Source organism: Cebidichthys violaceus, unplaced genomic scaffold, assembly GCF_023349555.1.
Source record: "Cebidichthys violaceus isolate CVI_PGR_0920_01 unplaced genomic scaffold, fCebVio1.0.p SCAF_5, whole genome shotgun sequence".
Lineage (NCBI taxonomy): Eukaryota > Metazoa > Chordata > Actinopteri > Perciformes > Stichaeidae > Cebidichthys > Cebidichthys violaceus.
In genome coordinates this window covers 15,964,090-15,992,046 of record NW_027176705.1, presented here as the reverse complement: position 1 = coordinate 15,992,046, position 27,957 = coordinate 15,964,090, and the positions used below count along the sequence as shown (strand labels likewise).

The 27,957-nt window shown below is 43.3% G+C and overlaps 2 protein-coding genes across 5 annotated transcripts; both read left to right on the top strand.

Annotated features, from left to right (window-relative positions):
* Window positions 1–3,938: 3,938 nt before the first annotated feature.
* On the top strand, window positions 3,939–6,167 carry LOC137887730 (polysialoglycoprotein-like). Its single transcript, XM_068730915.1, has 7 exons — window positions 3,939–4,032; window positions 4,208–4,273; window positions 4,344–4,430; window positions 4,747–4,876; window positions 5,513–5,701; window positions 5,777–6,016; window positions 6,104–6,167. The coding sequence occupies exons 1-7, from the start codon at window positions 3,939–3,941 to the stop codon at window positions 6,165–6,167; spliced, it is 870 nt and encodes a 289-aa protein (XP_068587016.1).
* A 4,734-nt stretch (window positions 6,168–10,901) lies between these two features.
* Window positions 10,902–27,784, top strand: phka2 (phosphorylase kinase, alpha 2 (liver)). Of its 4 annotated transcripts, XM_068730362.1 has the most exons (33): window positions 10,902–11,191; window positions 11,313–11,395; window positions 12,511–12,669; window positions 13,497–13,544; window positions 14,416–14,584; window positions 14,814–14,896; window positions 15,364–15,444; window positions 15,549–15,647; window positions 15,738–15,884; window positions 16,017–16,070; window positions 16,213–16,335; window positions 16,454–16,549; window positions 17,089–17,196; window positions 17,431–17,509; window positions 17,771–17,905; window positions 17,991–18,100; window positions 18,218–18,362; window positions 18,616–18,694; window positions 18,779–18,939; window positions 19,032–19,202; window positions 19,750–19,874; window positions 19,958–20,094; window positions 20,213–20,375; window positions 21,351–21,430; window positions 21,533–21,611; window positions 21,742–21,871; window positions 21,964–22,065; window positions 22,743–22,861; window positions 23,520–23,573; window positions 24,889–25,122; window positions 25,209–25,409; window positions 25,512–25,724; window positions 27,485–27,784. In XM_068730362.1, the coding sequence occupies exons 2-32, from the start codon at window positions 11,318–11,320 to the stop codon at window positions 25,683–25,685; spliced, it is 3,723 nt and encodes a 1,240-aa protein (XP_068586463.1). In that variant the 5' UTR covers window positions 10,902–11,191; window positions 11,313–11,317; the 3' UTR covers window positions 25,686–25,724; window positions 27,485–27,784. The 4 variants fall into 4 exon arrangements, with proteins under 4 accessions (XP_068586463.1, XP_068586462.1, XP_068586465.1 ...); XM_068730361.1 differs by lacking the exon at window positions 27,485–27,784 and having other exon boundaries at window positions 25,512–26,656; XM_068730364.1 differs by lacking the exons at window positions 23,520–23,573; window positions 27,485–27,784 and adding an exon at window positions 23,010–23,033 and having other exon boundaries at window positions 25,512–26,656.
* The last annotated feature ends 173 nt before the right edge of the window (window positions 27,785–27,957 follow it).

Below are 27,957 nucleotides of genomic sequence, written 5' to 3'. Positions count from 1 at the left end.
AAGAGCTCGCATCCAGTTTAAGACTCTGGCGCTAGCCTACAGGGCAGTGAAAGGAACAGCTCCTTCCTATCTCCAGGCCATGGTCAAGCCCTACACCCCCGCCCGACCACTTCGCTCTGCTGCCTCGGGGCGATCGGTCGCCCCGTCGCTCAGAGGTCCCTGCGGCCGATCGACCTGGTCATGGCTGTTTTCTGTCCTGGCCCCTCAGTGGTGGAATGAACTTCCCACTGACGTCAGGACAGCAGAGTCACTGCCCATCTTTCGGCGCAGGCTGAAAACCCACCTCTTCAGGAAGTGCTACCCTGAGCCTTCCACTTACCACTTATTGTATTCATACTAGCTTGTTGCACTTATTGTATTCATATTACTTATAGCACTAACTGTTTTTCTTTGTTTCTGCACTGTACTTTGGCTCCGAGTTATGCTCTGCTTCATGCTCTTAGATGCTTGTTTGGAAAAGGAGATGTACTTATGACTTCTGGTGGCTATAGTTCTTCTGATTACCAATGTTGAATGCACTTATTGTAAGTCGCTTTGGATAAAAGCGTCTGCTAAATGACTGTAATGTAATGTGATGTAATGTAATGTAATGTAATGTAATGTAATTGTTCAGGTTGTTCATGGGCGGCACTCTGGAAGGACTGAGCATTAACCCTTGTTGTGGTATCTGTGTAGGAGCTCCTGCTCCTCTGCCTTTGGCATCCATGGTCCTGTGGAGCCTGAAAGTCTGCAGTGCCAGAAAGTACATTCTGACAACCCCTAGTGGAGATTGGTGTAGTCTCCTTCTCTCCGGACTCTGTGATCCACTGGGGGGATGGGTGCTTCAGGGTGGTCATGGGCAAAAGGTCCTGGTTGCTACCGGTCATGGAGTCTTTGGTGGTTCTGATTGGAGGGTTCTGGCTCAATGTCTGTTCTGTCTTGCTCCTTACGATCAGGCTGTTCCTCTGCTGGTGAAGGATCTGGGTGGTCAAAAATTTGATTTAAACCTCTGGCTCGGTTAGCATACGATTCTGTGCAACCCCTGAATGTGTGAGTGTTTGATCTACAAAGGTTCATGGGTTGGTCACAGTCTTTGGTAATGTGGCCAGTGCTCTTGCAGTTCCTGCAGAAGGTGGTATTGCAGGTTTTGGGCTGTACGGCATAGAAAACAAGGACCCCCAATTGGTCCCAGCTGCATACTGGAAAGAAGGAGTAGAAGTTCTCCCTCAAGGCGGGGCGAAAACATAATCAAGCTGAGGACGGTTGAAACCCAGTTCCTTCTGGATGACATACCAGCTGAACTGAAATCGATCAATTTCTAGGACTTCTTGGAGCTCATAACGTACTGCATTGTTTCGGTAACCAGCTGGAGCGATAGACATTTCCAATGTACCGTACCAAATAGCAAGACAAAGAACACCTGACCAGGTTTGATGCCAAGTAAGTGCAGTGACCCTAAGAAGCACTGTGGTCAAGCCACACATGCTTTTGCTCTCAGCTCCTACTTGATCATGGTATTTTTCCTGCCAGGTATATATCACTTGTAGGAGACAGAGACAGGGGGGGTGGCATTCCCAGACACACGGTTCTCAAATGGCCTAATCCCAGAGTTCAGTGCCTTTAGCATTAGCTTCCCTTAGCAAGCTGTTTCTGCTTCTGAGAAAGCAAACATAGCCCAGCAACCAAACAAAAGACAAAAATCTAAGCATGCTAACAATGAAAGAATCTTCAGAACACATTTCTTCCACAAAGAAGGGGAAATATTGGTGAGGAGAACACACAATCACTTTAGGCCCATCCGACAGGCCGCACCCACTTCTCATGGGGATCGGGATCCCGGGCAATTGGTATTACTCAACACACAGCTTCACAGCATACAGCAGACACTGATGCACAGCAAGGCTTCCACTTTTCTGGACAAACTGCAAAAGAAACTAAAGGCTACAAAATTACCTCACCCACAATCTGATTCAGATCACAGAAATTGGCATGCTAAATAGCAGCACGTTGAGGCCCATCTCTGCCTAGGATCCGCTTGATATTTTTTTCAACATAACAATCAGCGGAGAGCGCAAACGTAATCCCCAACTACCAGAAATTATGCAGTCGAGATTCCCACATTTGGGGCATTCGCAGTGGTCAGCACAACCGGAGTACAATGGCTGACACTTTTTAAACGTTTGTTAAGTCCAGTGCAAGGGTACAAGGACATCCACGTTTTCAGGTTCATATTCAACACTGTAAGCAATAATTTCTCATATAATATTTTCCAAAATATTATAGTTTCAGGTCCACATACCATGAACAATCTTTAATTAAATAATTAAAATGTCCCATTAGATCAGGCTATACATACAAAAAAAATAATGGAGTTAGGGGAATCCTCCACAGTAATAGTTTTCTTTTCTCTTCTGTTGTTAAGTTGTCTTTTAACAAATAATCTGTAAAGATGTTTAACATAGGTCTCACAACAATTTCATGTGGGATACAGTATTTTCTTATAACCCATACATTTCTTGCTTTCCATAGACTTTCTCTTACACAGTTAATGACAGCCCACCATTTATCTAGCTTAGCTGTTGGATTTCTTTGTGAGCAGCCATAAGCTATGTCATCGTAACAAACAGGACGTCTGTACAAAGCTTGCAGCCATGGAGACACTAGTAACCAAACACTTCTAGCAGCAGGACATGACCAAAAAAGGTGTTGTAGCGCTTCACTATCACCACAGGAAGGCCGAGAGCTTTCTGCACTGCGGGTGCATTTTCTCGCCCACACGCTCTTGTGGACAAACACTGGTTTACAACTTGCCAGACCAAATCTTTATGGTTATTTGTTAGGCTGGAGTTCTTCACGTTGGACCATACTATTTCTGTTTTATTTTCAGTTAATGTGCCCACAGGAGTTAACCTTAAATGGAGTGGTGACAGAACATGTTCTACTTCTGTTCTTGTGATTTTGTCATTTGACAGTTGGGACAGTTTTATGTATGACAACACTGTATCACATATTTGGCCAGGTCTGCGCATATGGGATGTTTTGCCTAAACATAGCAAAAAGAGCCCAAGTTAGGGCTATTTCAGGCTTTAGACACGCTTTAATTGGGGTCACAAATATAGCCTTTAGCTTGCTTTCAACGTCTGGGACACCTGTACCCCCTTCTCTAAAGGCCTGTACATTATTTCCCGTTTTCGTTTTTCCCGTTGCCCTCTCCATATGAATTGAAAAATTATTTTATCTTTTTTTTTAAAGACTATTTTATGGTTTTCATGGCTTTTGGACACGCTATATTTTTATGATTTTTTTCTTCAACCTACTATACTATAACTTTTTATGACTTTTGTCAACATACTATATGTTACTTTTCATGATATTTTTGTTCAGTTTTTCATTTACTACACTATGATATTTTAACATGCTATACTATGACTTTTTGTATTACCTTTTTCAACATGATATACTTTTACTTTAATTTTTTTTTCATACTATACAATTACGTTTTTATGCCTTTTTTGACATCCTTAACTGTGACTTTTAAATAACTTTTTTTGACATACTATACTATGATTTTGTTTTGCAAAATCTTTAGTGTATATTGAGTTGGAAGTTGTTTAGCTTTTGTAGTTATCCTCCCAAATACAACCTTCATTGCTACTAGTTGTCTGAAAACGAGGGGTATCTTTTTTTTCCCCATTTTCCCCATTTATGGAGCATTGTCAGTGATTGGACCTCATGTGAGATTGTATTGAAAATGATGATTGCTCCTTAACATACATCAAAAACCAGTCATACAATTCATGAATACAACATTCTCAGAGTTTTGATCTGATAGATTGTATGACATGTTTCACAGGAAAGGGCTGAATCTCAACTAGCACTGACTCTCTGAAGAGAGAGAGCCAATTAGAGCTGATCAGCAACAGCTGTGCAGGTGGCACAATGGGGTTATTTAACCTGCCATGTGGAACAGACAACATGTTCTGTTGGTGACTGAAGCTATGGGAGCTTTTGGGGCCTTGGTTGTTTGTGTGCTGACTGTCTGGCTTACCAAAGGTATTTATATTCATTCTGTTTGAAGTTCGTATTCAAGAAATTGGTAGTTGAGTATTGCAGAAGTTAGTGATGTTAATTACTTAATTCCTGAAATGCCATTTAGCAGTGACATGTTTGTCTTATGTGCCATCAAACAGCAAAACCATTTGATTAACGGCAACTACTGTGTCCATAGGCTCTTGTTTGCCTGTTGGTGGCTCAGCTGAAAGCAGCAGTAATGGGCTACAGAGGAGACTGAGAGGTAAGAATAGTTGTGATTATTTGAGATTTCCTGAGCTTCTTCCTGAAACTAAATTTCTTTTGTACTATAGATCTGCCTCCCAACGATGTCTCCATAAAGAAGACCCTTACACTTCAACATTCACATGAGTCCTTGTCTCTGCGAGAGTATAAAAGAGGTGAGCAGGTTCTGCTTAACCCTATTGGGGAAAATGCAAGTTTGTGTACGGCTCAGGTTCTTGGTGTCATAATGTGGTTAGTTAAGTTCATTAATGCTTTTGGTGTTTTGGATTCCAACAAAATGTGTAAGCTACATTGACCGTAAGAGTTCAATACTATTGTGTTGTAGTAAAACACTCTTTGGGGCCCAAGATTAAGAGCAAGTGTTTGCTTTGTCTATCAACACAGGATTCTCACATCACTGTAAGAGAAGTTGAAGATGAGTTGGATTCTTTTAGATTTTAATTGTGTATTAATCTAATGTCTTTATTTCAGTGCAACTGGAAACTAATGAAGTGAATGTTGAGACATCAGCTGTCCACCTGGAAGTTGTTGAAAGCATTGACAGCTCCCTGTCCGACGGCCCCGTGGGCAACAGCTCCCTGTCCGACGGCAACAGCTCCCTGTCCGACGGCCCCGGGGGCAACAGCTCCCTGTCCGACGGCAACAGCTCCCTGTCCGACGGCAACAGCTCCCTGTCCGACGGCCCCGTGGGCAACAGCTCCCTGTCCGACGGCAACAGCTCCCTGTCCGACGGCCCCGGGGGCAACAGCTCCCTGTCCGACGGCAACAGCTCCCTGTCCGACGGCCCCGGGGGCAACAGCTCCCTGTCCGACGGCAACAGCTCCCTGTCCGACGGCCCCGGGGGCAACAGCTCCCTGTCCGACGGCAACAGCTCCCTGTCCGACGGCCCCGGGGGCAACAGCTCCCTGTCCGACGGCCCCGGGGGCAACAGCTCCCTGTCCGACGGCAACAGCTCCCTGTCCGACGGCCCCGGGGGCAACAGCTCCCTGTCCGACGGCAACAGCTCCCTGTCCGACGGCCCCGGGGGCAACAGCTCCCTGTCCGACGGCAACAGCTCCCTGTCCGACGGCCCCGGGGGCAACAGCTCCCTGTCCAACGGCAACAGCTCCCTGTCCGACGGCCCCGGGGGCAACAGCTCCCTGTCCGACGGCAACAGCTCCCTGTCCGACGGCCACGGGGGCAACAGCTCCCTGTCCGACGGCAACAGCTCCCTGTCCGACGGCCACGGGGGCAACAGCTCCCTGTCCGACGGCAACAGCTCCCTGTCCGACGGCCACGGGGGCAACAGCTCCCTGTCCGACGGCCCCGTGGGCAACGGCTCTCTGTCCGACGGCCCCGGGGGAAACGGCTCCCTGTCCGATGGCAACAGCTCCCTGTCCGACGGCCCCGTGGGCAACAGCTCCCTGTCCGACGGCAACAGCTCCCTGTCCGACGGCCCCGGGGGCAACAGCTCCCTGTCCGACGGCAACAGCTCCCTGTCCGACGGCCACGGGGGCAACAGCTCCCTGTCCGACGGCAACAGCTCCCTGTCCGACGGCCACGGGGGCAACAGCTCCCTGTCCGACGGCCCCGTGGGCAACGGCTCTCTGTCCGACGGCCCCGGGGGAAACGGCTCCCTGTCCGATGGCAACAGCTCCCTGTCCGACGGCCCCGTGGGCAACAGCTCTCTGTCCGACGGCAACAGCTCCCTGTCCGACGGCCCCGGGGGCAACAGCTCCCTGTCCGACGGCAACAGCTCCCTGTCCGACGGCAACAGCTCCCTGTCCGACGGCAACAGCTCCCTGTCCGACGGCCCCAGGGGCAACAGCTCCCTGTCCGACGGCAACAGCTCCCTGTCCGACGGCCCCGGGGGCAACAGCTCCCTGTCCGACGGCCCCGGGGGAAACGGCTAGGCTAGGTGTGCATCTTGAGTATTTCTGATTGTACCTACTCTGCTTTGAATAAAACATTTTACTGATATTTTGGCTACCTTATTTCTCTGAGGGGAAGAAGAGTGGGGTCTGACAAAGTGCATTTTATTTTTTTTGAATACTTATCCAGGGGTCACTAGGCGGACTGCGATCACAACCCAGATGCTGTTGTATCCAGACCCTGGACCTAAAACTGATAATTCTGAATTATTACATTTTGACGAGCACAGCTTTTCTACCTTTCGCGGTGCAGAAAACGCACCGACCAATTGCATATCACATCACATCACATGATGCTGCTCAGCCAATCGTGTATGTGTATGCTGACAAGTTTCCCCATGGTGGTACATTGTCATTGACTTCACTGTGTTAATGGTTAGTTTTTGCTGTTTGACGCTTGATCGCTTACGATGTGATCTCTTCATGCTTGTTACTTTTGTAGCTCAAGTGAAATATTGCGTTGTTCATGATAACCTGACGGATTCAGAATCAAGACTTTTGACTTTTCATCATTGTAATTGTCGCGCTCTGTTTTATACTTAAAAAAAAATAAATAAAATAAAATAAAAAAAATGTATAAAATGTGAGGGGAGTTGGCTTTGCAGGTTCTCAGGTTTTTGTTGCAGACACCCCTCTATTGAATGGGAAGGAAGACTGTTTGTCAAACACAACCTAGGCCAGCGTTAGCTTTGTTTAGCTTTTTTGTTCAAACCTGTAAGTTTGTAAATCAATCTTCAGTCATGAAATGTGATTATAGCAGGAGTCCAATGGTGTACTGTGGCATAGTTGAAAGGGACCATTATAATAGATTCATTTTACAATTTGGAACAAACGTGCCACATTGCTGGGCTCATATTCTCTTGTCATAAGATTCCTGAGGACCTCCATTAATGCAAATCCTGCTGTTTGAGGTAGAACTGTTCTGTTTTTTTTATTTTACGGTTACAGTGTTCTCCATCTAGTTATGCGTTTGGTAGTAAAAGCACGTTCATGAACTCATTTCATTTACTGCCTTGGTCTTTTTGTCAGACAACGCCCCCTTTTGGATTTATGTAATTGAGAATCTTATCGATACGAATATGATGCATTGATTCATTGCTTTCGTTGCATTGTTAGAGTGAAGACATATTATTTTAGTATTTGTTACTGATTGCTGCCAACTGACATGACGTATTCTTTTTGCCAGGTTTAATATTTTAAAATGTATTACAATTTAAAGATGAAAAATAGAAGCAATGGGGGAAAAATAAATGCTGAAAGCAGCAGAAATATATAGATATTACAAGGTCAAAATAGCCATAGTTAGTATGGGCCAATAACCCAATACAAATATGAAATATAACATTCTGGATAAAAGTAACCACCCTTTTTGGTTTGATTAATGACCTAATATTAATATAAAATACTTAATTTTTATGTACATTTATTTCACTGAACTTTTCAGAGATAAACCGTTTACATACTCTACAAACAGGTTACATTAATACACTGTTCTATTTGACAAATCAAATACTTTAAAGCTTTTAGAATTATTTCTCGTTCATCCTGAACCGTCTGTCTCCTTGATTTGTGAGCAGATGCACAGAGCTGCTGACAGCTTCCTGTGTGTGTGAGGAGCTTCCCAAACCCAAGAAGAAGCAGATGGAGACAAACAACGTCCTCTGTGCCGGTGGGGACGGGACGCTCCTCGTCCTCTCGGCTGATGGGTGGTGTCGTAGGGGCAGGGAGAACGTAACCGTACTCACTGGGTCTCTGACTCACTGGAGTGCTGCTGAGAGTGGTTCAGTGGTCTGTGGTGGGTCTGGGTCTTCCTGGGATGATGGGTTGTTGACGTCCACTCTCAGCTGCCCCAGGAGTGAAACAAAAGCACAGAGGAGTCCTGCCCTGTGAGACACCGAACACGAGAGATGAATACTTTGAACTCAACTATACAACCTTTACATTGTTGTGTTGAATCTGGCCTCCGATGATGTAATCTTTTTCTGATACTTAATCTTAGTGAGGGATTACTTACTCAGCCCACTGAAAGAAAGGCGACTGCCACTCTGGTCCTGTAGTCCTCCATCCTTCTTATCTGGTCCTATAGTTCTCCATCCTTCTCATCTGGTCCTATAGTCCTCCATCCTTCTTATCTGGTCCTATAGTCCTCCATCCTTCTCATCTGGTCCTATAGTCCTCCATCCTTCTTATCTGGTCCTATAGTCCTCCATCTTTCTCATCTGGTCCTATAGTCCTCCATCCTTCTCATCTGGTCCTGTAGTCCTCCATCCTTCTCATCTGGTCCTGTAGTCCTCCATCCTTCTTATCTGGTCCTGTAGTCCTCCATCCTTCTCATCTGGTCCTGTAGTCCTCCATCCTTCTTATCTGGTCCGAAGTATACACATCTTCTCTGTTGTCAAGGAGACCCTAGATGTTGAGTCTACCACGTTGCTTCTTGAGAGGAGGTTGGTGCAGTGTGTATAATCCTGAAGGTCTGTTACAGCCATTGCTACCTGAGTAAAAGAGACTTGGAGACTTTTCTTAACGTTAGTAATTTTTACCATACATCTGTCTGGTACAGCCACCTACACCTAACAATAACAAGTAGAGTGAGTAAAATGAACAATCTTTGAATAACTGTTGTGAGACTTTCAGGGGACTTGTGTTCATATTTGTATTAAGTGTTGACTTACCTCTGTCTGGTAAAGACATCTAGACTTTATAAAGAAAACAACACAACAGAGAGTAACAACCATTCACTGATAACTTACCTCTGGTTTCTGTATGTAGCATCAACCATTACTCAAAAGGAAAATCAACAAAGAAGAGATATTTAAAAGCTCTGCTGCAGGATGCTACCTATCCCCACCAGACGTGAGGGAAGGCTGTCTGGGGCTTTATCAGTCCTGCCAGACACAAAGGTTTTACAATCCTGCAGCAAACAGGCTGTCGGTCTCAATCCGAGTCGCTGTCTTCATCTCACAGCCAGCATCTTCTGTGTGTGGGGATGCTGAGGCCTGAAGTGGAGGGTGGAGACCATCTGTAGTCCTCTTCCCGGCTCTTCTTTGTGGAGGGGCCAAAGCCTGAAGTGGAGGGCGCTGACTCCCTGTAGTCCTCTTCTCTGGTCTTCTTGGTGGAGGATTCGAGGCCTGAAGTGGAGGGCGCTGACTCCCTGTAGTCCTCTTTTCTGGTCCTCTGACTCTTCACACTTGCCTGCTTCGTGCGGTCCTCTTCCCTGCTCCTCTTGTTGGAGTCTTCTGACCCCTTGGGGACTGGGAGCGGAGCCTCTTCAGGACGATCCACACCAAAAGGGAAGGAGAGAGGATGGCCAGCGGGAAAGAGAGGAGGAGTCAGTCCTCATCGCATTTCCTGCCAGAAACTCTGAGGTGGGAACCGTTGGGTGAGAGGGTCATCTTTATCTTCTACATCTTCTTCATCCTCTTCGTCCTCTTCGTCCTCGAACATGGAATCATACCCAGAATCTTCGCTCTCTCAGTCGGACCCGACGTCTTCCTCCTTGTCCTCTTCCTCCTCCTCGTCAGCAAAGAGGCAGGGAAGCCACTCACCTTCACCTTCAACCACAACGCCAATCTCAATCTGACCTTCACCCACAACATCAATCTCAACCTTTTTTCACATCATGTTCATGTGTTTTATAATAGGACAGGTCTGTTGAACAGCCAAACTGGGTGGAAAATTAACTTTGTTATCATACAATACTGTGATATAAATATGCTGTTCCTGTAATTAGTCACACAGTGTAAACACTTGTTAGTTATACTGCCAGCAGATCATAAAAATCAACTATTTATGCAACATTTTCGATGATTACAGTACATTTTCTCTTTCTGTCCAAGTTTATCTCGATTGATGTTTGATGGAGGAGGAGCCATGAGGTCAATGATGACGGAGGGTTTATAGTGAGAGTTATGATGAGTTGAGAATAAATAAGTTTAACCCACCAATGAAACTATTGACTTATCTTAAAGTGTATTTAAAGGAAATGTTATGGCCGGTTATATTCTATGCATTTATAAATGGAAGATTTGAAATGAGATCAAAACATCTCTACTGTTCTCCTCAAAATCAAACAAGTGAATTCATCTGACTCTGGACTGTATTTCTGTGGATATTACTTCAGCAAGAACCCGGTTATTTTTGATGCAACAATATTTCAAGGTTCAAGGTAAGATTGTTGTAAAGTTTTGTCTGTTTTTGATTGAAGTGACATTTTAGAGGAAAACTATCAACTTCACACTTAATTTTGGTGAAGTTCATGATGTGGACTTAAGTTTTAGACTTTAGATTCATCAGATGGTTTCAGTTTTAAATTCTTCCTGCCTCAAATGAAATATTCTGTTGTGCATTTTGTCCATTTAAATCCATCATATCTAAAACACTTAGAGGTTAAATGTTCAGAGTCTAAGTGATCAGTTTTTCTTGTAGAAGCGAACAGCAAAAGCTGGCGAGTTTGATCCTGGCTGATCTGACTGTTCTCCTTGTTAATGTTATCATTGCTCTGGCTGTTACATTCAGGGAACTTATTTTTAGTTGATTGATTATACATATTATTTTATAATAAGCCTTTTGGGAAAGTTCCTGCCTGTTTCCATCTGCGTTGTTCCCTGACACATTGGAAAATAAAGAAATAGGGGGTCATGTGGCGCCCCCTGTCGTCAGACACTCAAACAACAAGAACATCATGTAATATTTTTTTTCCAGAGCGGATGTACAGTTGAGTTGCTCACATAAGTCCTCTGCACGTGCGCTGTTCCTGTGAAACCTCACGTGTCACCGGAAAGGCCTGACTCTACACGCCCAGCGGCTTGAGCGGAGAGCCGGGCTGCGTGTGTTTGTGTGTGTGTGTGTGTGTGTAAACACAGGCTTGTGATGTTCGAGTTGTCAAAAACAGCTGGACGCTACTAGCTACGACTAGCGAGCTGTAGCCGAGCAGCAGCCTCTGCAGAGCGGCGACGCTGTCACATCAAACCGCAGGACTGGAGGGATGGATCTGTAACCCTTACGTGGTAAGTTACCTCAGTGATCGAGCTACATTTAGTCGCTGTATTCGCCATACGGTCATATTTACTGACGAGCCTTCGGTGCTAGCTACTTGCCCAGACATAACTTGTTGTGTTGTGTGCGCAGTGAGGATGAGGAGCCGCAGTAACTCTGGAGTGAGGCTGGACGGCTACGCCAGGCTGATCCAAGAGACTATCCTGTGCCACCAGGTGAGTCCGGAAATACACGGCAGCATACGGGAGAGAAACAGCAGTACCACAGGGCAGACATGTTCTGCATGTACTTCCATACATGTACATATGTTTGCATCAAAACATTCAAAAGTACTTGTTATGCAACATGGCCCATTTCAGAAGAATGTATCTGTTTAATCATTGGTAAAGAAAGATCACAACGTGGAGTAAAAAGTGCAATGTTTGCCTCCAAAATAGTGGAGTTGAAGTCTAAAGCAGCATCAAATCAAATAAGCAAGTTAACGTACAAGTATTTCACAATTGCACTGGAGCCTTTGCACTTTCTTACTTTCCACCACTGTATTTTATTAAATGGGAACTGTTTTCGTAGATGTTTGTTAGCGTCGTCATCGAGCCCTCTGTTATCTCCTGCAGAAGTATGTCAGGCATGCAGGTGTTTTGCAGCCCGTATAGGTTGAGGTTCAACCAGATCGAGCCGCACAGAAATAAACAAGGCGTGAGCAAAGTTCGGCCTCTGGAGTATGCGCCTTTATCTGTCCTTCAACAGTCAGCAGCTGTCTAAGTTTATAAAGGTGTGACCCAGAGGGTTCACAGCTGATGGACAACAGTGCCAACTTTCCTTACACAGCATGAATATGCCAGGGTGTAGGTTTGGTTTCAGAGGGAGGGAGGGAGGGAGGGACAGACTAGGAAGTCTCAGGTTCTTCAACCAAAAACATTATAAATTGCACAAACCCAACTTAAGGTCACATTTACTCTCATTGATAGAGAACTGATACTTTGACTATGTTTTATTGATGTCTCCTGCCTTCTATTTTCATTAATGTTCAATGCTAGTGTTTCTAGGACAAAAGCAACTGTCAACAGTAAACCTTATCACAGATTCAATTATTTAGAGTTAAAGCTGAGTAATTGTCTGAACAATTAACATAAAAATGACTTGTCAAATATTTTGAAAATCGACTTAAGGTTTCGTTTTCCAAACAGAAATGCTGAACAGGCTTCAGCTTCTCGGATGTGAGGATTTGCTGCTTGTCTTCCTCATGTCCACCCTGTCCTTACTGTGTGCGTGTGTGTGTGTGTGTGTGTGTGTGTGTGTGTGTGTGTGTGTGTGTGTGTGTGTGTTTCAGAACCCAGTGACAGGACTTCTCCCTGCCAGTGCCCAGAAGAAGGATGCCTGGGTGAGGGATAATGTGTACAGCGTCCTGGCCGTGTGGGGGCTGGGCATGGCGTACCGCAAGAACGCAGACCGCGATGAAGACAAGGCCAAGGCCTACGAACTGGAGCAGGTGTGCTTTGGACAGAGAGAGGGTTAATGTTCACACCGGGGTCTGTTTGTCCAACCAGTTATGGTGGATTAATGTTCCACAGTAGCAAGCTTGGGGTGTGTGCCGCATCACATCTACTTAGTTTACACAAATGTAGAATACATCCCATTAATCTAAAACAAGATTTATTTTTCTCAAATTGATTTTTCAAGCTGTTACAGATCTAACATGGTAAAATAATTAAATCAGTGCTAAAAGAAGATTTTTAATCAGCCATCATTCTTAATTGAAAGAGTTAAAAGAACCAATTTGTTGTGTCGGAAAGTAAAGTAATTAAGCGATAAAAATCTTGGTTACAACTTCACAAAATTTAACATTTTCTTTTTATTCATATATAGTATTATTACAAATTACATCATTTGGATTTTTGGCTGTTAGTCAGAGTAAGTATGCAAATATCACTTTTAGCGCTTTAGACAAGTTATTATAGATGTAATGATTACCAATGAATCAATACATTTAATACAATGCTTGATTACTCTGTAATAAAAAAAGATTAATGCAGTACTTATTTTAATCATCACTTATTGATGCATGCACTAAGGTGTCTTTCAGCGGCGATGCATTCATTTACTGACGTTCACACTGAAGTGCATTTGAGCGGGGATGTGACCGCTTAGCTTAGCACAAAAAGTGAACGAACTTTGAGCCGAATTGAACGCAGCGATTAGAATCGGCAAAGGGATTTGTGACGTTTCGTCTCTTTTCTACTAACAAACAGAAAACAGTTTGGATTGTGGTGATGTTTTGTTGGATTTTCGTAGCTTACGGATGTTGTTTGTCGGCAGAGTGTGGTGAAACTGATGCAGGGACTTCTTCAGTGCATGATGAGACAGGTAAGACGCAGCTGTTTGCACATTTAAACATCATATCCTTGTGGTGGAAAATCCGATAAGGGTAAATGTGTGTTCTGGTTCTTAGAAACCACAACATGTTATCTGGGGCACCGTGGTATTTATACAGACTGTTTTATGTAAACAGCCTCTCCAGCTCTCTGACCACAGTCGGCTGCTATCTGCACAGGCACGACATCGGCAGTTAGTCAGACAGATAAAACAAACTAATTATTAACAATGTGTTGAAGTAAAAGCTCCAGTCACATTGTGTATTGTTTGTTGTTCTCATCTTGCATTATTGGAATTAAGACAAAGATGCCAAATTCACAGCAGAGTGCTAAAATGCCGCAGTGCTCCGGGAGCCATTAAGCAAAGAGGCTTCCTCCTCTGCTGCAGCGATATCATCATCAGCAGACATAAATATATTACTGACTGGGAAACGGCTGACAGTGACAGCCTTTATAATGTTATAATCATGTGAACAGGGATGTGAATAACAAGGTGATTCGTTTTCATGTCAGCGCTCTGTCCTGCATATGATCAATAACAGGATATGGAGCATAAGTGGGATTCTACTGTGCATGTATCACACTCTTTGGGATTCATTCATCTAACTGTTAATTTTTAAGTAATGTTTATTCAGAAATCTGTATGTTGTGGACCTTTTTGTTTTATCTCATCCCCCATCTCTCTCTTCTAATGTCCTTTCCGCTCTTTAATGGCTAAACAACCCCACGAAAAATTACAACCATTTAGGAGTCTTGACTTTTTATGCTAATATCCCTTTTTTAGTATCTTCTGGCCGAGACAAACACCATGGATATTTGTGTGTGTTTTGTGTATTGAAGTTTGCATGTTCATGTGTCTTCAGGTGGCCAAGGTGGAGAAGTTCAAACACACCCAGAGTACGACGGACTGCTTGCATGCCAAATACCATACTCCCACCTGTGCCACGGTTGTCGGAGACGACCAGTGGGGCCATCTCCAGGTGGATGCCACCTCTATTTACCTGCTGATGCTTGCACAGATGACAGCCTCAGGTACCATTCCCATTGCCCGCTAAAGGGGATTTGTTTTGCTTTAAAAGACGCCACACATTTTTGCCATAAGGATTTGAAAATGTTCTGACTCTTGCGTAGTATCAACAAAGACACCGTAGCAAACAGCGATGCTCCCTCCCTGCTTGGCCAGCTCCCCTTCTAGCTAGCACTGCAGGTCCTCGTACCTAACCAATGAGTTGTTCGCTGAGTGTGTCACGTTATCACGCAGGTCTTCGCATCATCTCAAACCTGGATGAAGTGGCCTTCATCCAAAACCTGGTCTTCTACATAGAGGCTGCTTACAAAGTGGCGGTGAGTAACATTTTCAGTGGGTGTTTGGTTTAAAGAAAGCAAGAGGTAGAAGCTGACACTCGGTTGACTGAAGAGAGACAAGCAGAGCAAAAGCTCGTTTAAATATATTGCTTCAGCAGCGTTCCTCCAGCATAAATCGCCTCGAGTGATGTCATTGTTGGTTGGGGCTGATGATTTTGAACATGAAAAAAAATCTGGATGTGGAGTGAAGTGAGCCTGCTGTAGGCTGCTCTTCATCCCAGCTACTAGCTGGAGTTGAATTCTGGGTATTGTGGCTGCACAGTTTTGGCAAGGAAGAAGAATGTGTGAAATTCCCAAAAAATCTACATCTTTGGACTCTTCTTCGTGAATCCGATCTATTATAGTAGTGCAATGCTATATTGGTGGAGTTCTACAATTCAGAGAAATGGGGAGCGTTTAGAGAAGAAGAAAAAAAATGATGTCATTACATTCATCCCCCCCTGTAGGATTATGGGATGTGGGAGCGAGGTGACAAGACCAACCAGGGCATCCCCGAGCTCAATGGCAGCTCTGTAGGAATTGCTAAGGTACAGGTTATTGTTGCCAACATTTATGATATACAATACATAATGACCACAAGAGGGAAGTGTTGTGTAAAATATGTCTTTGTGTGCATTGTGGTGATTCGCAGGCAGCCCTGGAGGCCATAGATGAGCTGGATCTTTTTGGTGCCCATGGGGGCCCGAAGTCAGTCATCCACGTTTTGCCTGATGAAGTGGAACATTGCCAGGTACCGTTGGCTTGTCCTCTCAGCCCCCCCCTCAGCATCGTCTCTGCTCACCTTTCTCCTGCTGAGCATGTCTGATGTGCTTCCCCTCAGTCCATCCTGTGCTCCATGCTGCCGAGAGCGTCAACGTCGAAGGAGATAGACGCCGGTCTTCTGTCTGTCATTTCCTTCCCTGCTTTTGCCGTCGAGGATGCTGACCTGGTGGCCATAACTAAGTCGGAGATCATAAGCAAACTGCAGGTGCGGTCTGAGCAAGACGCGACACACTCTGCACAGAAACGCTACAACAGTTCAGTGTCTTACCCTCTACTCCTTTCTCCTTGTACATGTAAGTCAGTATTCTGACATTTCCACTCTTTGGTGTAATTTCAGGGTCGCTATGGCTGCTGCCGCTTCATCCGGGATGGATATCTTTGTCCTAAAGAGGTACGATTTTCATCTAAATGCTGGGATTTATAATGTATTGAACTGTAGAAATCCTGCAGCAGGGACAGGATAATTGTATCAATATGTATGTATAATCTGAGCTGGAAGGGTCTACTGCATTCCCTGTCTGTTTTCTCACTAGGACCCATCTCGACTGCACTACGATCCCGCAGAGCTCAAGCTGTTTGAGAACATCGAGTGCGAGTGGCCCGTGTTCTGGACCTACCTCATCCTGGACGGTGTCTTTGCTGGAGACCACGTGCAGGTAATACAGCCAAACACACTGGTCCTGTTTCTACTGTACTCACACAGTCGTGGAGTCACTTTGAATGGCTTCTGCTGCAGATGTAGTAGTGAACACATGACTGTGTGCCCTTGGACAGGTGCAGGAGTACCGTGAGGCACTGGAGGGCATTTTGATCAGAGGGAAGAACGGCATCAAACTGTTGCCTGAGCTTTATGCTGTGCCTCGTGACAAGGTATCCCACCTCCGTCGGACAAGTATGGCGGATGTACCTTTTTATTCCAGTCTCATTCTAGTTGCATTGTCTGAAGTCATGAAAGATTTGAGATTAACTGTTACATGGAGATAACAGGACTGGTCTTTAACTTTGAAAACCTTTGTTTTTCATGGATATACGATATTCAGTTGCATAGTATTGTGTTGCATTAATTACATTCTTGTCAAAAAAGCAGTAAAATGAGCAGACCAGGTTACATCTCTACTCTGAACAAGCCTTAAATACTGAACCTGCTGTAAATTAAATGACAAAAACAAAATCAACGTCAGTTAATCTGTTATTTTATGCTGGTATTAATTACCTCTAGTGTTGATAAGTTTTTACGTATTCTTTATAGTTCAGCCACGCTAACAGCCTGATAGTGCCATCATTGTCTAATCATCTTTTTTTATTTGGGTCTACTTAATCTCTTTGTTTTAGGTCTGTCCAAGGATTTTATATATATATATATATATATATATATATACATACTACCAGTATGTTTTGCCTCTTAACAGGTGGAGGAGGAGTACAGCAATCCTCACTCAGTGGACAGGGTGGCCATGGGGCAGCTGCCGCACATGTGGGGACAGTCGCTCTACATCTTGGGCTGTCTTCTGTCCGAGGTATTCACCGTGTCCCAAGAACACCACCACTTATGTTGGCTTGCAACACTTGGCAACTGTCTGGAAAAAAAAGATTGATTTTTAGTGTTTTATTGTAAATGAGGAATAAATGTATTTTTACAAGATGTCTACAATAGACAATGGAGCCATACAACTACATCTCTTTAGTAAACATAAAAACACTGCCATTGTTTGCCTCTGTAATAACTTCTCTCTTTTCCTTTATGTTTTCAGGGTTTTTTAGCACCAGGAGAGATAGATCCCCTCAACAGAAGATTCTCTACAAACTTCAAGCCAGATGTTGTGGTACAAGGTTAGTGATTGATCATTAGTTTAAAAGAAATGTCAGCCCAGAGGTTAGATAAAAAAAAGAAATTGGTTAAACCCCATTGGAAGTGAAAAATAAGGTACAGAAAGTAACAAAGAAGAAATAACCAAAACTCCATTGTGTGCGTCAATTGAGCAAAGAAGAATGAAGACTCACACTTTATGTGCTGTACTGATGTTAGCATTGGTTTATATACAGATTCCCTTCTTGGAGGCAGATTATAATGCATTTCTTTTTATGTGTCAGTTTGTGTTGTAGCAGAGTCAGAGATGATCAAGGAGTTGCTAAGCGATCATGGGGTCGTGGTCCAGACGATGTCAGAAGTTCTGCCCATCAGGGTCATGCCTGCTCGCATCCTCAGCCATGTCTATGTCAGACTGGGTAAACGAGCACCAAGCGCTCCTTTCTTCAGTGTGCAGGTGCGTGTTTGTGTCATAATAAGAGCAACGTTGTGTCTTTGCCACAGGGAACTGCAAGAAGCTGAGCTTGAGCGGGAGGCCCTACAGACACATTGGAGTTCTGGGAACGTCCAAATTCTACGAGATCAGAGATCGCTCATATATATTCACCCCCCAGGTAAAACTGGCTTGAGATGTTGCAATGCTCATAATCACAACCATGGAAGTGGTAATACGACTGATTAATACATTGGTTCCTTTCTTTCTGTCCGTTTCTTTCTTTCCTGTCCTCCAGTTTCTGGATCAGCACCATTTCTACCTGGCGCTGGACAACCAGATGATTGTGGAGATGTTGCGAACGGAGCTGGCCTATCTCTCCTCCTGCTGGAGGATGACAGGGCGGCCCACGCTGACTTTTCCTATCACCAGCAGCATGCTGGGTAATAAGGCTCTTATCTTATTTTAGTGAACCAGTCTCACAGATTAGGTTTTCAGTGTTTTTGGAAGTTTTGATGAAATCTTCTCGCATTTAATTTACATTCCAGCAGCTTGTAGAAATCTGATCCAAAACATGTTTGGTGGAAAACATAAAGGTGGAACTCTGGCCAAAAAGGTCTCGGTTACATTCCATATTGCTATTTTGTCCGTTTACTTCACTGCGCTTCACGGCATTTGTTTACTTTTTATGTCCAGTTGAAGATGGAGATGCGATCGATCCGTGTATCCTAGCAACCCTCAGGAAGCTACAGGATGGCTATTTTGCTGGAGCGAGGTCTGTTTCTATCTGTGACACAGACACGTCATACTATTAGTGCGTTGAAATGTCTGACGCATGACAGTGTGGATGTTGTCGCAGGGTGCAGATGTCAGACCTCTCCAGTGTCCAGACCACTTCGTTCCACACTCACCTCAGCTTCCTGGACGAAGAAGACGACGACAGCTTACTCGAGGATGAGGATGAGGAGGATGATGAAGAAGAAGAATATGGACAGGAATACAACATCTGTGGGCCCTCAGGTAGTTGCTGATGAAGTGTGTGTTCCTGTAAGTCATACTCGATTGAGCTGTAAGTAAGGAATTTTGTTGTTTGTATGTTTTATTAACTTCAGAGGGCTCAAAAGACATGTTTGACCAGTACCTCACCCAGCTTCTTCACAGCACCACCACCAAGTGCCATCTTCCTCCCATCCAGAGGGGGCAGCACCACGTATTCAGTGCTGAACACACCACCAGAGACATCCTGTCCTTCATGGCCCAGGTCCAGGGCCTGACTGTTGCTAGTGAGTTATTAGGAATCAGACGAATACTTCAAAGTCTGTTTCCCCGGTGCATAGTGTTTCCTGTAATGCTGCCTCCATGGTTGGGGTTTGATTAAGGTTGAACGTTAAGCTTCACTCAAACGTTGCAGATATCGATTGGCATGGGCCAAATCAATGGGGAAAAAGAAAGAACAAACTCTGTTTGCTATGCAATTTTTATTTTCTTCCTCCTGCAGATTAATATAAATATTGACCGATAATCGCCTCAATAACCCATAATTCAATGCAGCCACAAAACATGTGGTTTTAGGGGCACAATTAGATTGTTTGAAATCACTTACTGAACTTGTTCTTTCACTCCTGTCAACTCTAAATCAAATCTGATTCTGAACGCAACAAAGTAAAAGCCCATTGTGTTGAGGTTGTTAACCGGGTTAGAAATCTCTTAGTGGTGCAATACAAATCACGTTAAACTAGATACACCGGAAATGAAAATGAATTGGCCGCGCCTCAAAAGCTCTCCTCTTTCCCTTCACTGTTACACATTGTCTGAATTTGTGTATTTCAGAATCTTCCATGTATCTACCTGTGACGCCTGTCAAGAACAAACGCCGCAAAGCTCTCAACCTACTAGAAATTCCTCCTCCTCCTCTTCTTCCTCATCAGCATGGCCCAAATGTAAAGCAGCACAAGGTAGGCGCAGCAGAAGCTTGTTTCTCTCATGACGTCGCTGTTGCTCTGAGGTATATTTGTCTCACGCTGGCATCCCTCGCAAGTCCCACAGCGCTGCAGAATTGCACCTGCCTCGAGACTCCCAGGGCAACACAGACTTTGCAGCGTTGGTGAGGCAGCTGAGAGAGTGTCCGACTCTGCAGGACCAGGCGGACATACTCTACATCCTTTACGCGATGAAGTACGGACATAGAGACAGCTACGCACACGCACAAGCTCATTTTCAGCTTTGACACACTAATAGGTAAATGTTTTTTGTGTATTGACCCATCCTGTGTTTTTTTTTTTTGTTTTACCAGAGGAGCTGATTGGCTGGTGGAGTTGTCAGGTCCCGGGCAGGGCGGGGTCAGCGTGCGTTCCCTGCTGGAGGAGCTGTATGCTCAAGCCGGAGCCTGCAAAGAGTGGGGACTCATCAGATACATCTCTGGGATACTACGCAAGAGAGTGGAGGTCCTCGCCGAGGTCAGTAAGAAGAAGTCATAGTCATTTTCTGTCACAGTTAGAGACGAGTTCTTTGTCAGCAACAAACAGTTGGTCCTGAATAAGTCTAACATTTTAGGCCTGATACAAAACCTTTGGACCTCACTCAGGAATTGAGAGGAGCCTTGCAGATCCTTGATTGGCACACTTGTCTGTGACGTCACCCAGAGGGGCTTAAAGGGACATTTTGAAAGTGTTCTTCTCTCTGTAGCAGCAGACTCACATTATTTCGTTATAGATGCCAAGCAAGTTGAACACGTTGGGTTTGCTGAGTTGTTGACAGACGATGTTGATGGTAAAGATTCAGTAAATTAAAAGTTATACAGAGTTCAATACAGAATAAAAAGCCTATCAAACTGTTTCCGAGTGTAGCAAAACAAGTCGCCTATAACTGTAACATTCCACAAAGAAAAATGTCTTGCCTTTTGTCTAGTTTTCCTCCCACTAAAGTGATCTTCTCTGATCGACAAAACAGAAAACTGACACACATTCTTTCATATCTAAACCGCCTTTATAGAATCCGCCCTGATCCAAACATCAACAGTATGAATTAGCATAAGTGTATAATTCATGGTTGAGTCACTATCAAACCATGTTCTACTGTCCACTACTGTCCATCTATCAAAATAAAGAAAAGACTCTATTGGCCGTTAGAAAAACAGCACCATAACATATAGAATCAGAATCAGTAGGTTTTTACATACGAGGAATTTGCCTTTTGTTTCTAGTGCACAATATGAAAAAAAAAATGTGTAAAAGTGTTTTTAAAGTGAAAAGAGCTGCACAGCGTTCCAAACGAAGATTGACTTTAGTACTTGCCATGATGAAGTGACTCTGAGGAACACTTTGAACACCTGCTGAATAACTTTAAAAAGAGGCTCCTCTACAGAATCAATCAACTATGAGATCATTATAATAATTTATAAATGAATAAACCTGCATTTGTCTACTCCTCAGGCCTGCACAGATCTGATTTCCCATCACAAGCAGCTGACTGTGGGCTTACCTCCTGAACCCAGGGAAAGAGTCATCACAGTGTAAGCTGGTGTGGCCGAAGTGATGTTGTGCTCACGTTAAGGGTTTGTTAAATTCATTACCAAATAGTAAACCAACTCTTCCTCCTCCCTGTTTCCTTTTAGTCCACTTCCTCCCGAGGAGTTGAACACTCTCATCTATGAAGCCAGTGGTCAGGACATCAGTGTAGCTGTACTCACACAGGTAACTCTATCAACATTTGGGTTGCCACAGGACTGTTTTCAGACGCTACAGCTGTGTGTGTGTGTGTGTGTGTGTGTGTGTGTGTGTGTGTGTGTGTGTGTGTGTGTGTGTGTGTGTGTGTGCCATGTAGGAAATCATGGTCTATCTAGCCATGTACGTGCGCTCCCAGCCTGCTCTGTTCGGGGACATGCTGCGCCTCAGGATAGGACTCATCATGCAAGTGATGGCCACTGAGCTGGCTCGCAGCCTGCACTGCTCTGGTAGGAGAACCAAGCGCCAAACACTGTGTATAGACATAAACTACCCTGCGTGGTTGAAAAAAATCAAAATAAACTTTGTATCATCTCTGTAGGGGAAGAGGCGTCTGAGAGTTTGATGAGCCTGAGTCCTTTTGGCATGAAAAACCTGCTGCATCACATCCTCAGTGGCAAAGAGTTTGGGGTGGAGAGGAGCAGTGAGTTTCTCCGGTTTCCTCTTTACAGTATATGAGAGTGGTCATGTAAGGTGCACCCTTAGTTTAGTGAGAAAGTTTGGAGAATAAATTAGGCAATGAAAGATGTCAGAATGAGCCAAAATCAAGTAGAGCTGACAAATAATTGTAAGACACTGTAGCTGCAGCAGCATGCTGGTGTGTCTGTCAATCCACCACTTCAGTCCAGACTGAAATGTCTTGACAACTATTTGATGGATTGACATTGCGTACTGACATTCATGGTCCCCAGAGGATGAATCCTGCTGACTTCGGTGATCTTTTAACTTTCACTCTAGCGCCGCCAGCAGGTCAACATTTCACTTCGTCCAATACTTTGGTACGTGACCAAATGCTCGCAGAGCCAACGGCATTTCCATCAACTTCAGCTATAATTTATATTTAAATGCAAATCAGCAAATGGAAGCAATTGTTCAATTAAGATGGTGAACGTGGTAAACAACATACCGGCTAAACATCAACATTCTAGCATTGTCTTTTGGCATCTTTTGGTGTGAGCATTTAGCTCAAAGCGCCTCACAGAGCCACTTGCATGGCTGTTGACCATTTTAGACATGGTCAGCAATTCAGAGGTGTGGAACCAGGCTAGAGCATAAGTGTCCAATGGCCTTGTTTGTTTTGATTTTGTCTCTGTTCATCAGTGCGCCCCATCCAGTCAACAGCCACGAGTCCTGCCATCTCCATCCATGAACTCGGCCACACTGGAGCCACCAAGACTGAACGCACAGGAATACACAAGCTGAAGAGTGAGATAAAACAGGTGGGAATACAAATTAAAAAACAACAGGGCAGTAATCGGGGTGTATTTTTGTATTTTTGTATGCTGTGACATGGGCTTCATGTGCTTTGATATATATATCTGTCTGTCTGTCTGAATAGAATAACAGTGTTCTTGCTTTGGGTTTCAGCTGGATGACTCTCGGCCTCTCAGTGTGGGTTGGGTTTGATCATATTTAGCATGTTTCTAACGTCAGCCTTACGTCATACACCTCGCTGGCTCTTAACATTTCGTCAGCCACAGCGCCCTCCATAGCTAGAACGACTTTCACTTCATCACATAGCAGTAGGAGATTATGATTGGCTACTCCTATCACACAGTAATGGTTTCTGTCAAGATGGTATTTTTCATTCATTTCAATTCAATTTGTGAGTTCCTGAACCAATTCAAACCTTGATTAAGCTGCTTTTAAGTAGCCCACACACGTTTTGTGATAGTATTTCGGCATGGAGTGGCATCTTTTGGTCAAATGGTCTTTCTTGTGATCAGTAGTAAAGTCATTTTACCTCCAAGAATCTTTCTCACTAGTTGCACAAGTTGAATTAGACTTACATCTCCGTGTGGCTGCAGTATCATCATGTCTGCAGTATGAGAACCATAGAACCATCTCAAACTCTCTGTCATCCATACCCATGTGTAGATCTTCAGCGGCGGACTTTCCCTGAGTAGCAATGTCACATCTCCTCGCTCCACGGTAAACCATTTCACCTCATCTGCTTCCAAATTAATTTGGTTTGTCCTCCGCAGGGTTGCCGTAGTTTTGTATTTCATATTTTCTGTAGACGCCAAAAGATTTTGTGTCTCTGCATTCAAGGGTAAGGCTGGCAGTGATATTTGTTTATTAGATTCATTATTGATAACAGATTTTTTTTTTTTTTTTTTTAAATAACACCAGCCTTGTTCTTTCACATGTCTGATGAAATGTATTGCAGAATGTGCTACAGCATGATGTTAATATGCATGAATTATTGCATGGCCTGTATAACTATAGATACGGGCTAAAAGTATAATTTTTTGTGTGTGTGAGAGAGAGACTGTATATTTCAACCTTATTTACATGTATTTGTTATGGTGTGACACACCTGCATAGGCTATTACTCTTGCCAGTACACTGCTTATTTTTAAAAGGCTCTCCACCATACACCTGACGGAGCAGGAGGGAATGCTCCGTACTTATGAATAGTAATCATTCTCTTAACGGGGAACTCCACTGATTCTAAACATCAGAGTCTATCCACAGGTCTTGGGGGGGTTGCCTAAAACCTTTTTTTGGCTCCAGAGTGAGCTGCGTGAAATTGGATCAATGTCCTCAAGTGATGTCACTTAAGTGAGCGTCAGTTGAGGCTAAAGACGAGTTTGAAAAAGAGAGAAAATCTGTTGGTGTGGAGTTAGAAAGCTTGCCAGACCTCTGCAGCCCGCTCCTCATCTCTGCTTGAGACTCAATGCTACATTTGCTGCTACTAGCATAACACACCCGAATCTCTGACATGACTGTTGTTGGTCGTGTCCTACTGTGGGTGATGTAGGCACCAGGTTTTAAAGAGAAGACATTTTTTTATTTACTTCTGCTGCATCGATTTTGACGCTTTTTTCACTGTCCATTGTGAGAATGTTGTCGGATTACAAAGCTACTCTTTTAAGCTCTGAAACCTGGATAACTGCATTATATTTTACATGAAATATATTTGTACAAAGTGCTCACAACAGTGCATTGAACTCCATAGGAACAAGAGCTAGATGCCATTAACGATTGAAGTGAAACCCTACTAAACAAACAACTCACAAAATGTTTTCAATGATCATTTCTTAAGAAGTGATTTTTAAAAACGTGCTAACATGTGTGGGAAAAACGGTTCATCCTGTGGTGAAAAGTCTGTGATACAGACACTACTGACAAGTGCAATGGTGTATATAAGGAGTGTGTTTAAAGTACATGAAGATAAGGTTTAAAATCAGTAAAATGCTCAATTGAATGCGTGTAAAAGTATGTTCCTGTTCTCTCACTACAGCGCTGCAGCAGCCCCTCCACCCCCAGTGGGATCCTGTCCCCAGTGGGCCCCGGTCCAGGAGATGGACAGCTGCACTGGGAGGACAGGCAAGGCCAGTGGCTGAGGAGACGCAGGCTGGATGGAGCCATCAACAGAGCACCAGTGGGTTTCTACCAGAAGGTCTGGAAGATCCTGCAGAAGTGCCACGGCCTGTCCATCGATGGCTATGTGTTGCCCTCGTCCACCACCAGAGAAGTAATGTCTCACAGACTAAAGCTGGATTTAGGACTTCCTGTGTGTGTGTGTGTGTGTGTGTATTTAACTCTGTGTTTTCTCTGTAGATGACAGAGGGAGAGATCAAGTTTGCGGTGCAGGTTGAGTCCGTCCTGAACCACGTCCCTCAACCAGAGTACCGGCAGCTGCTCGTGGAGACTCTGATGGTTCTGGGCCTGGTAGCTGACGTGGACGTGGACAGCATCGGTGGCATTGTACATGTGGACCGCATCCTGCATCTGGCCAATGACCTCTTCCTCAATGACCAGGTACAGAGATAGCTGATGGCAAGAGGCACATTTTAGTTTGAAGGGATGTTCATGTACAGTATGTTGACCGGGTTTCACTCTGTTCTGCCTCTGCTTACCCAGAAATCCCACAGTGCCAGTGATTACTTCCTTGAGAAGGACCCGGCGACCGGAATCTGCAATTTTTTCTACGACAGTGCCCCCAGTGGCAGCTTTGGCACCATGACCTACCTGTCCAAGGCGGTGATCACTTATGTCCAGGACTTCCTGCCGAGCTCCAGCTGCATGATGCAGTGAAAAAGCAGACCGAACACCTGAAGAGACATGTTTTATAAGGTAAAGGATCATCTGGCCAAAGGCAGCAACGCTTCTCATTATCATCCATGTGGTACTTGTGAGTATATACTCTTCAATAAACTCTGTAGCTCTCATACACTGATGCAATATCGTGGTGTTGGCAGCTGATTTAAAATCCCGATACAACAATTTATATATTTCTTTGTCGAGTCTGAACTGTGAACTTATTTATTACTTAAGACATGCAACTCAAATGTGTGTTTACGGGACTTATCAACATGCATTATATATGTAAATTAAAATGTGCAAATATATAAGCACATCAATGTGCTCTTGGTGTTGTGTGTGAGAATATGATATGAACATTTAGCTATCTTGTAATCAAATATGTCATAGGTTATAATTCCACAGAGCTCGGCAGTTATCGGAGTAATCATTTCTTGTAATTTGTTCACACAAATTATTTTCCTCAAATCTGCTTTCTCTGTTACTTTTTATTTAAATTTTATTTAGTCATATAATAATTTATTGTTCTACTGTAATGGATGACCTTAAATATATAAGTTATATATTTAACAATTTAATTATATATATAACAATTTCTAATAATACAGTGTTGATGATACATAAACTTGCATTAGCTGTAGTCTTGTATCAATATAAACCTGTATGGGAACAAGAATCATTGTTTACCTCGAATGCCAAGAGGTTTGTTTCCTTGTGTATGGGTTGTATCTTTTGTGCAATGATTGAAAATGAATCCATCTGTCTGCTGTCTGCATATATGGCTGATATGGCAAGTCAAATTCTGCACGTACCTCAACATATTGATGGTTTGTTCATTTGTGTACAGTGAAGATAAGTTTATTATTGGTATGTTGGGATATAAGTCTGCTTTAATACTGCTACTTAGTAGTGTTTCATATGTATGCTATATGTATGCTATATCTATATATATATATCTATATATCTATATATATATATATAGATATATATATCTATATATCTATATATCTATATATATATATATATATATATATATCTATATATCTATATATCTATATATATATATAGATATATATATATATATATATATATATATATATATATATATATATATATATATATAGTTCATGATGTATACGTAAAGAATGGCAGAGCGGCCAGATATCGATAAAGTACCAGAGAGGTCCGGAGTATGTTGAATTGGGTCTTTGTAAGTCTGAGAAGCACAGAAAGATAAAAAACAAAAGTTTTAAATAACTTCCATCCAAGTCCTTTGATTTTGAATGTGTATTGCATGAACATGAATGTTTATTGCATGAACATTATACATGTTCATGCAATAATAAAATAATTTGACTAACGATGGTAACCTGTCATTTGTTTATTTACTGCCACATATCATTATCTATAACCAGCAGTAGGCTGCAGCAGCAGGTTTAATTTAAATGAGCTTAAGTGTACTAAGAAGGAGCTGAAGTTTACTTTAATTGTTTTTGTTGGAATAAGGATACGACATGAGGTCTAAGAGTTGAACTATGTGCACTTTTGTTTTTTTAAACTAGGTCCATCCCTAGTTTCCTGTTAACATACACAGAGAGTTTGGGGATTTGTTTTGAAAAATACATCTTGCACAGAGCTTCCTTTTAAGAAAGTTACTCATAAGTTACACTTATTAGGAATTTTATTTTGATGGGGTGGGGAAAGAGGGGGAATCTGACCCTCTAATGTGGAGGTAATGTTTTAAGAACAGAGGTATGATAGGCCTGCTGACTACTTTTTCCCTCTGGTGACAGACAGGAGTCCTGATTGGAGTAAAAAGTTGAAGGGGATCAGGCAGGAAGAGGTATGTCCATTCACACATAGGACAGGTAGTGGAGGAAAGCTGCTGTAATATGCTCAGATGTTCTAGTCTTAGTTAAGATTCTAGCTTTGTGAACCATTTCAAGATTTTAAGTACTAGTGCTGGTTTTAAAAGCTGAAAAATACCAATAATGTCTGAGATTTGATTGGAGTTCCTGTCACTTTCAGGCTCATATAGCCAAGTGTATAAGTCTGTTTGCTTCCACAGCAACATTGTATGAATAAACACACATTTTCCTACGTTTTGAGTCTTTTGACATGAACTTATGTATGAAGAGTTCAAATTGTGGGAATGGGAGCAGGTTTAGAGTGAGTTTTTTTCCAGAAGATTTTAAAGAAGAGCAATTTTACGATGCACCAAAGGTTAAATATTTGTAAAAGTTTTAATAGCAATTGAAAGTTTCAT

Bases quoted from the DNA above. Each gene is read 5' to 3' on its own strand.
- LOC137887730 (XM_068730915.1), top strand. From the start codon at position 3,939: ATGTGGAACAGACAACATGTTCTGTTGGTGACTGAAGCTATGGGAGCT. The intron at 4,877-5,512 runs GTCCGACGGCCC...CGGGGGCAACAG, and splicing joins TCCGACGGCAACAGCTCCCT to CTCCCTGTCCGACGGCAACA. The intron at 5,702-5,776 runs GTCCGACGGCCC...CGGGGGCAACAG, and splicing joins TCCGACGGCAACAGCTCCCT to CTCCCTGTCCGACGGCAACA.
- phka2 (XM_068730362.1), top strand. From the start codon at position 11,318: ATGAGGAGCCGCAGTAACTCTGGAGTGAGGCTGGACGGCTACGCCAGG. The intron at 15,885-16,016 runs GTGCGGTCTGAG...GTGTAATTTCAG, and splicing joins AGATCATAAGCAAACTGCAG to GGTCGCTATGGCTGCTGCCG. The intron at 17,197-17,430 runs GTATTCACCGTG...TTATGTTTTCAG, and splicing joins TGGGCTGTCTTCTGTCCGAG to GGTTTTTTAGCACCAGGAGA.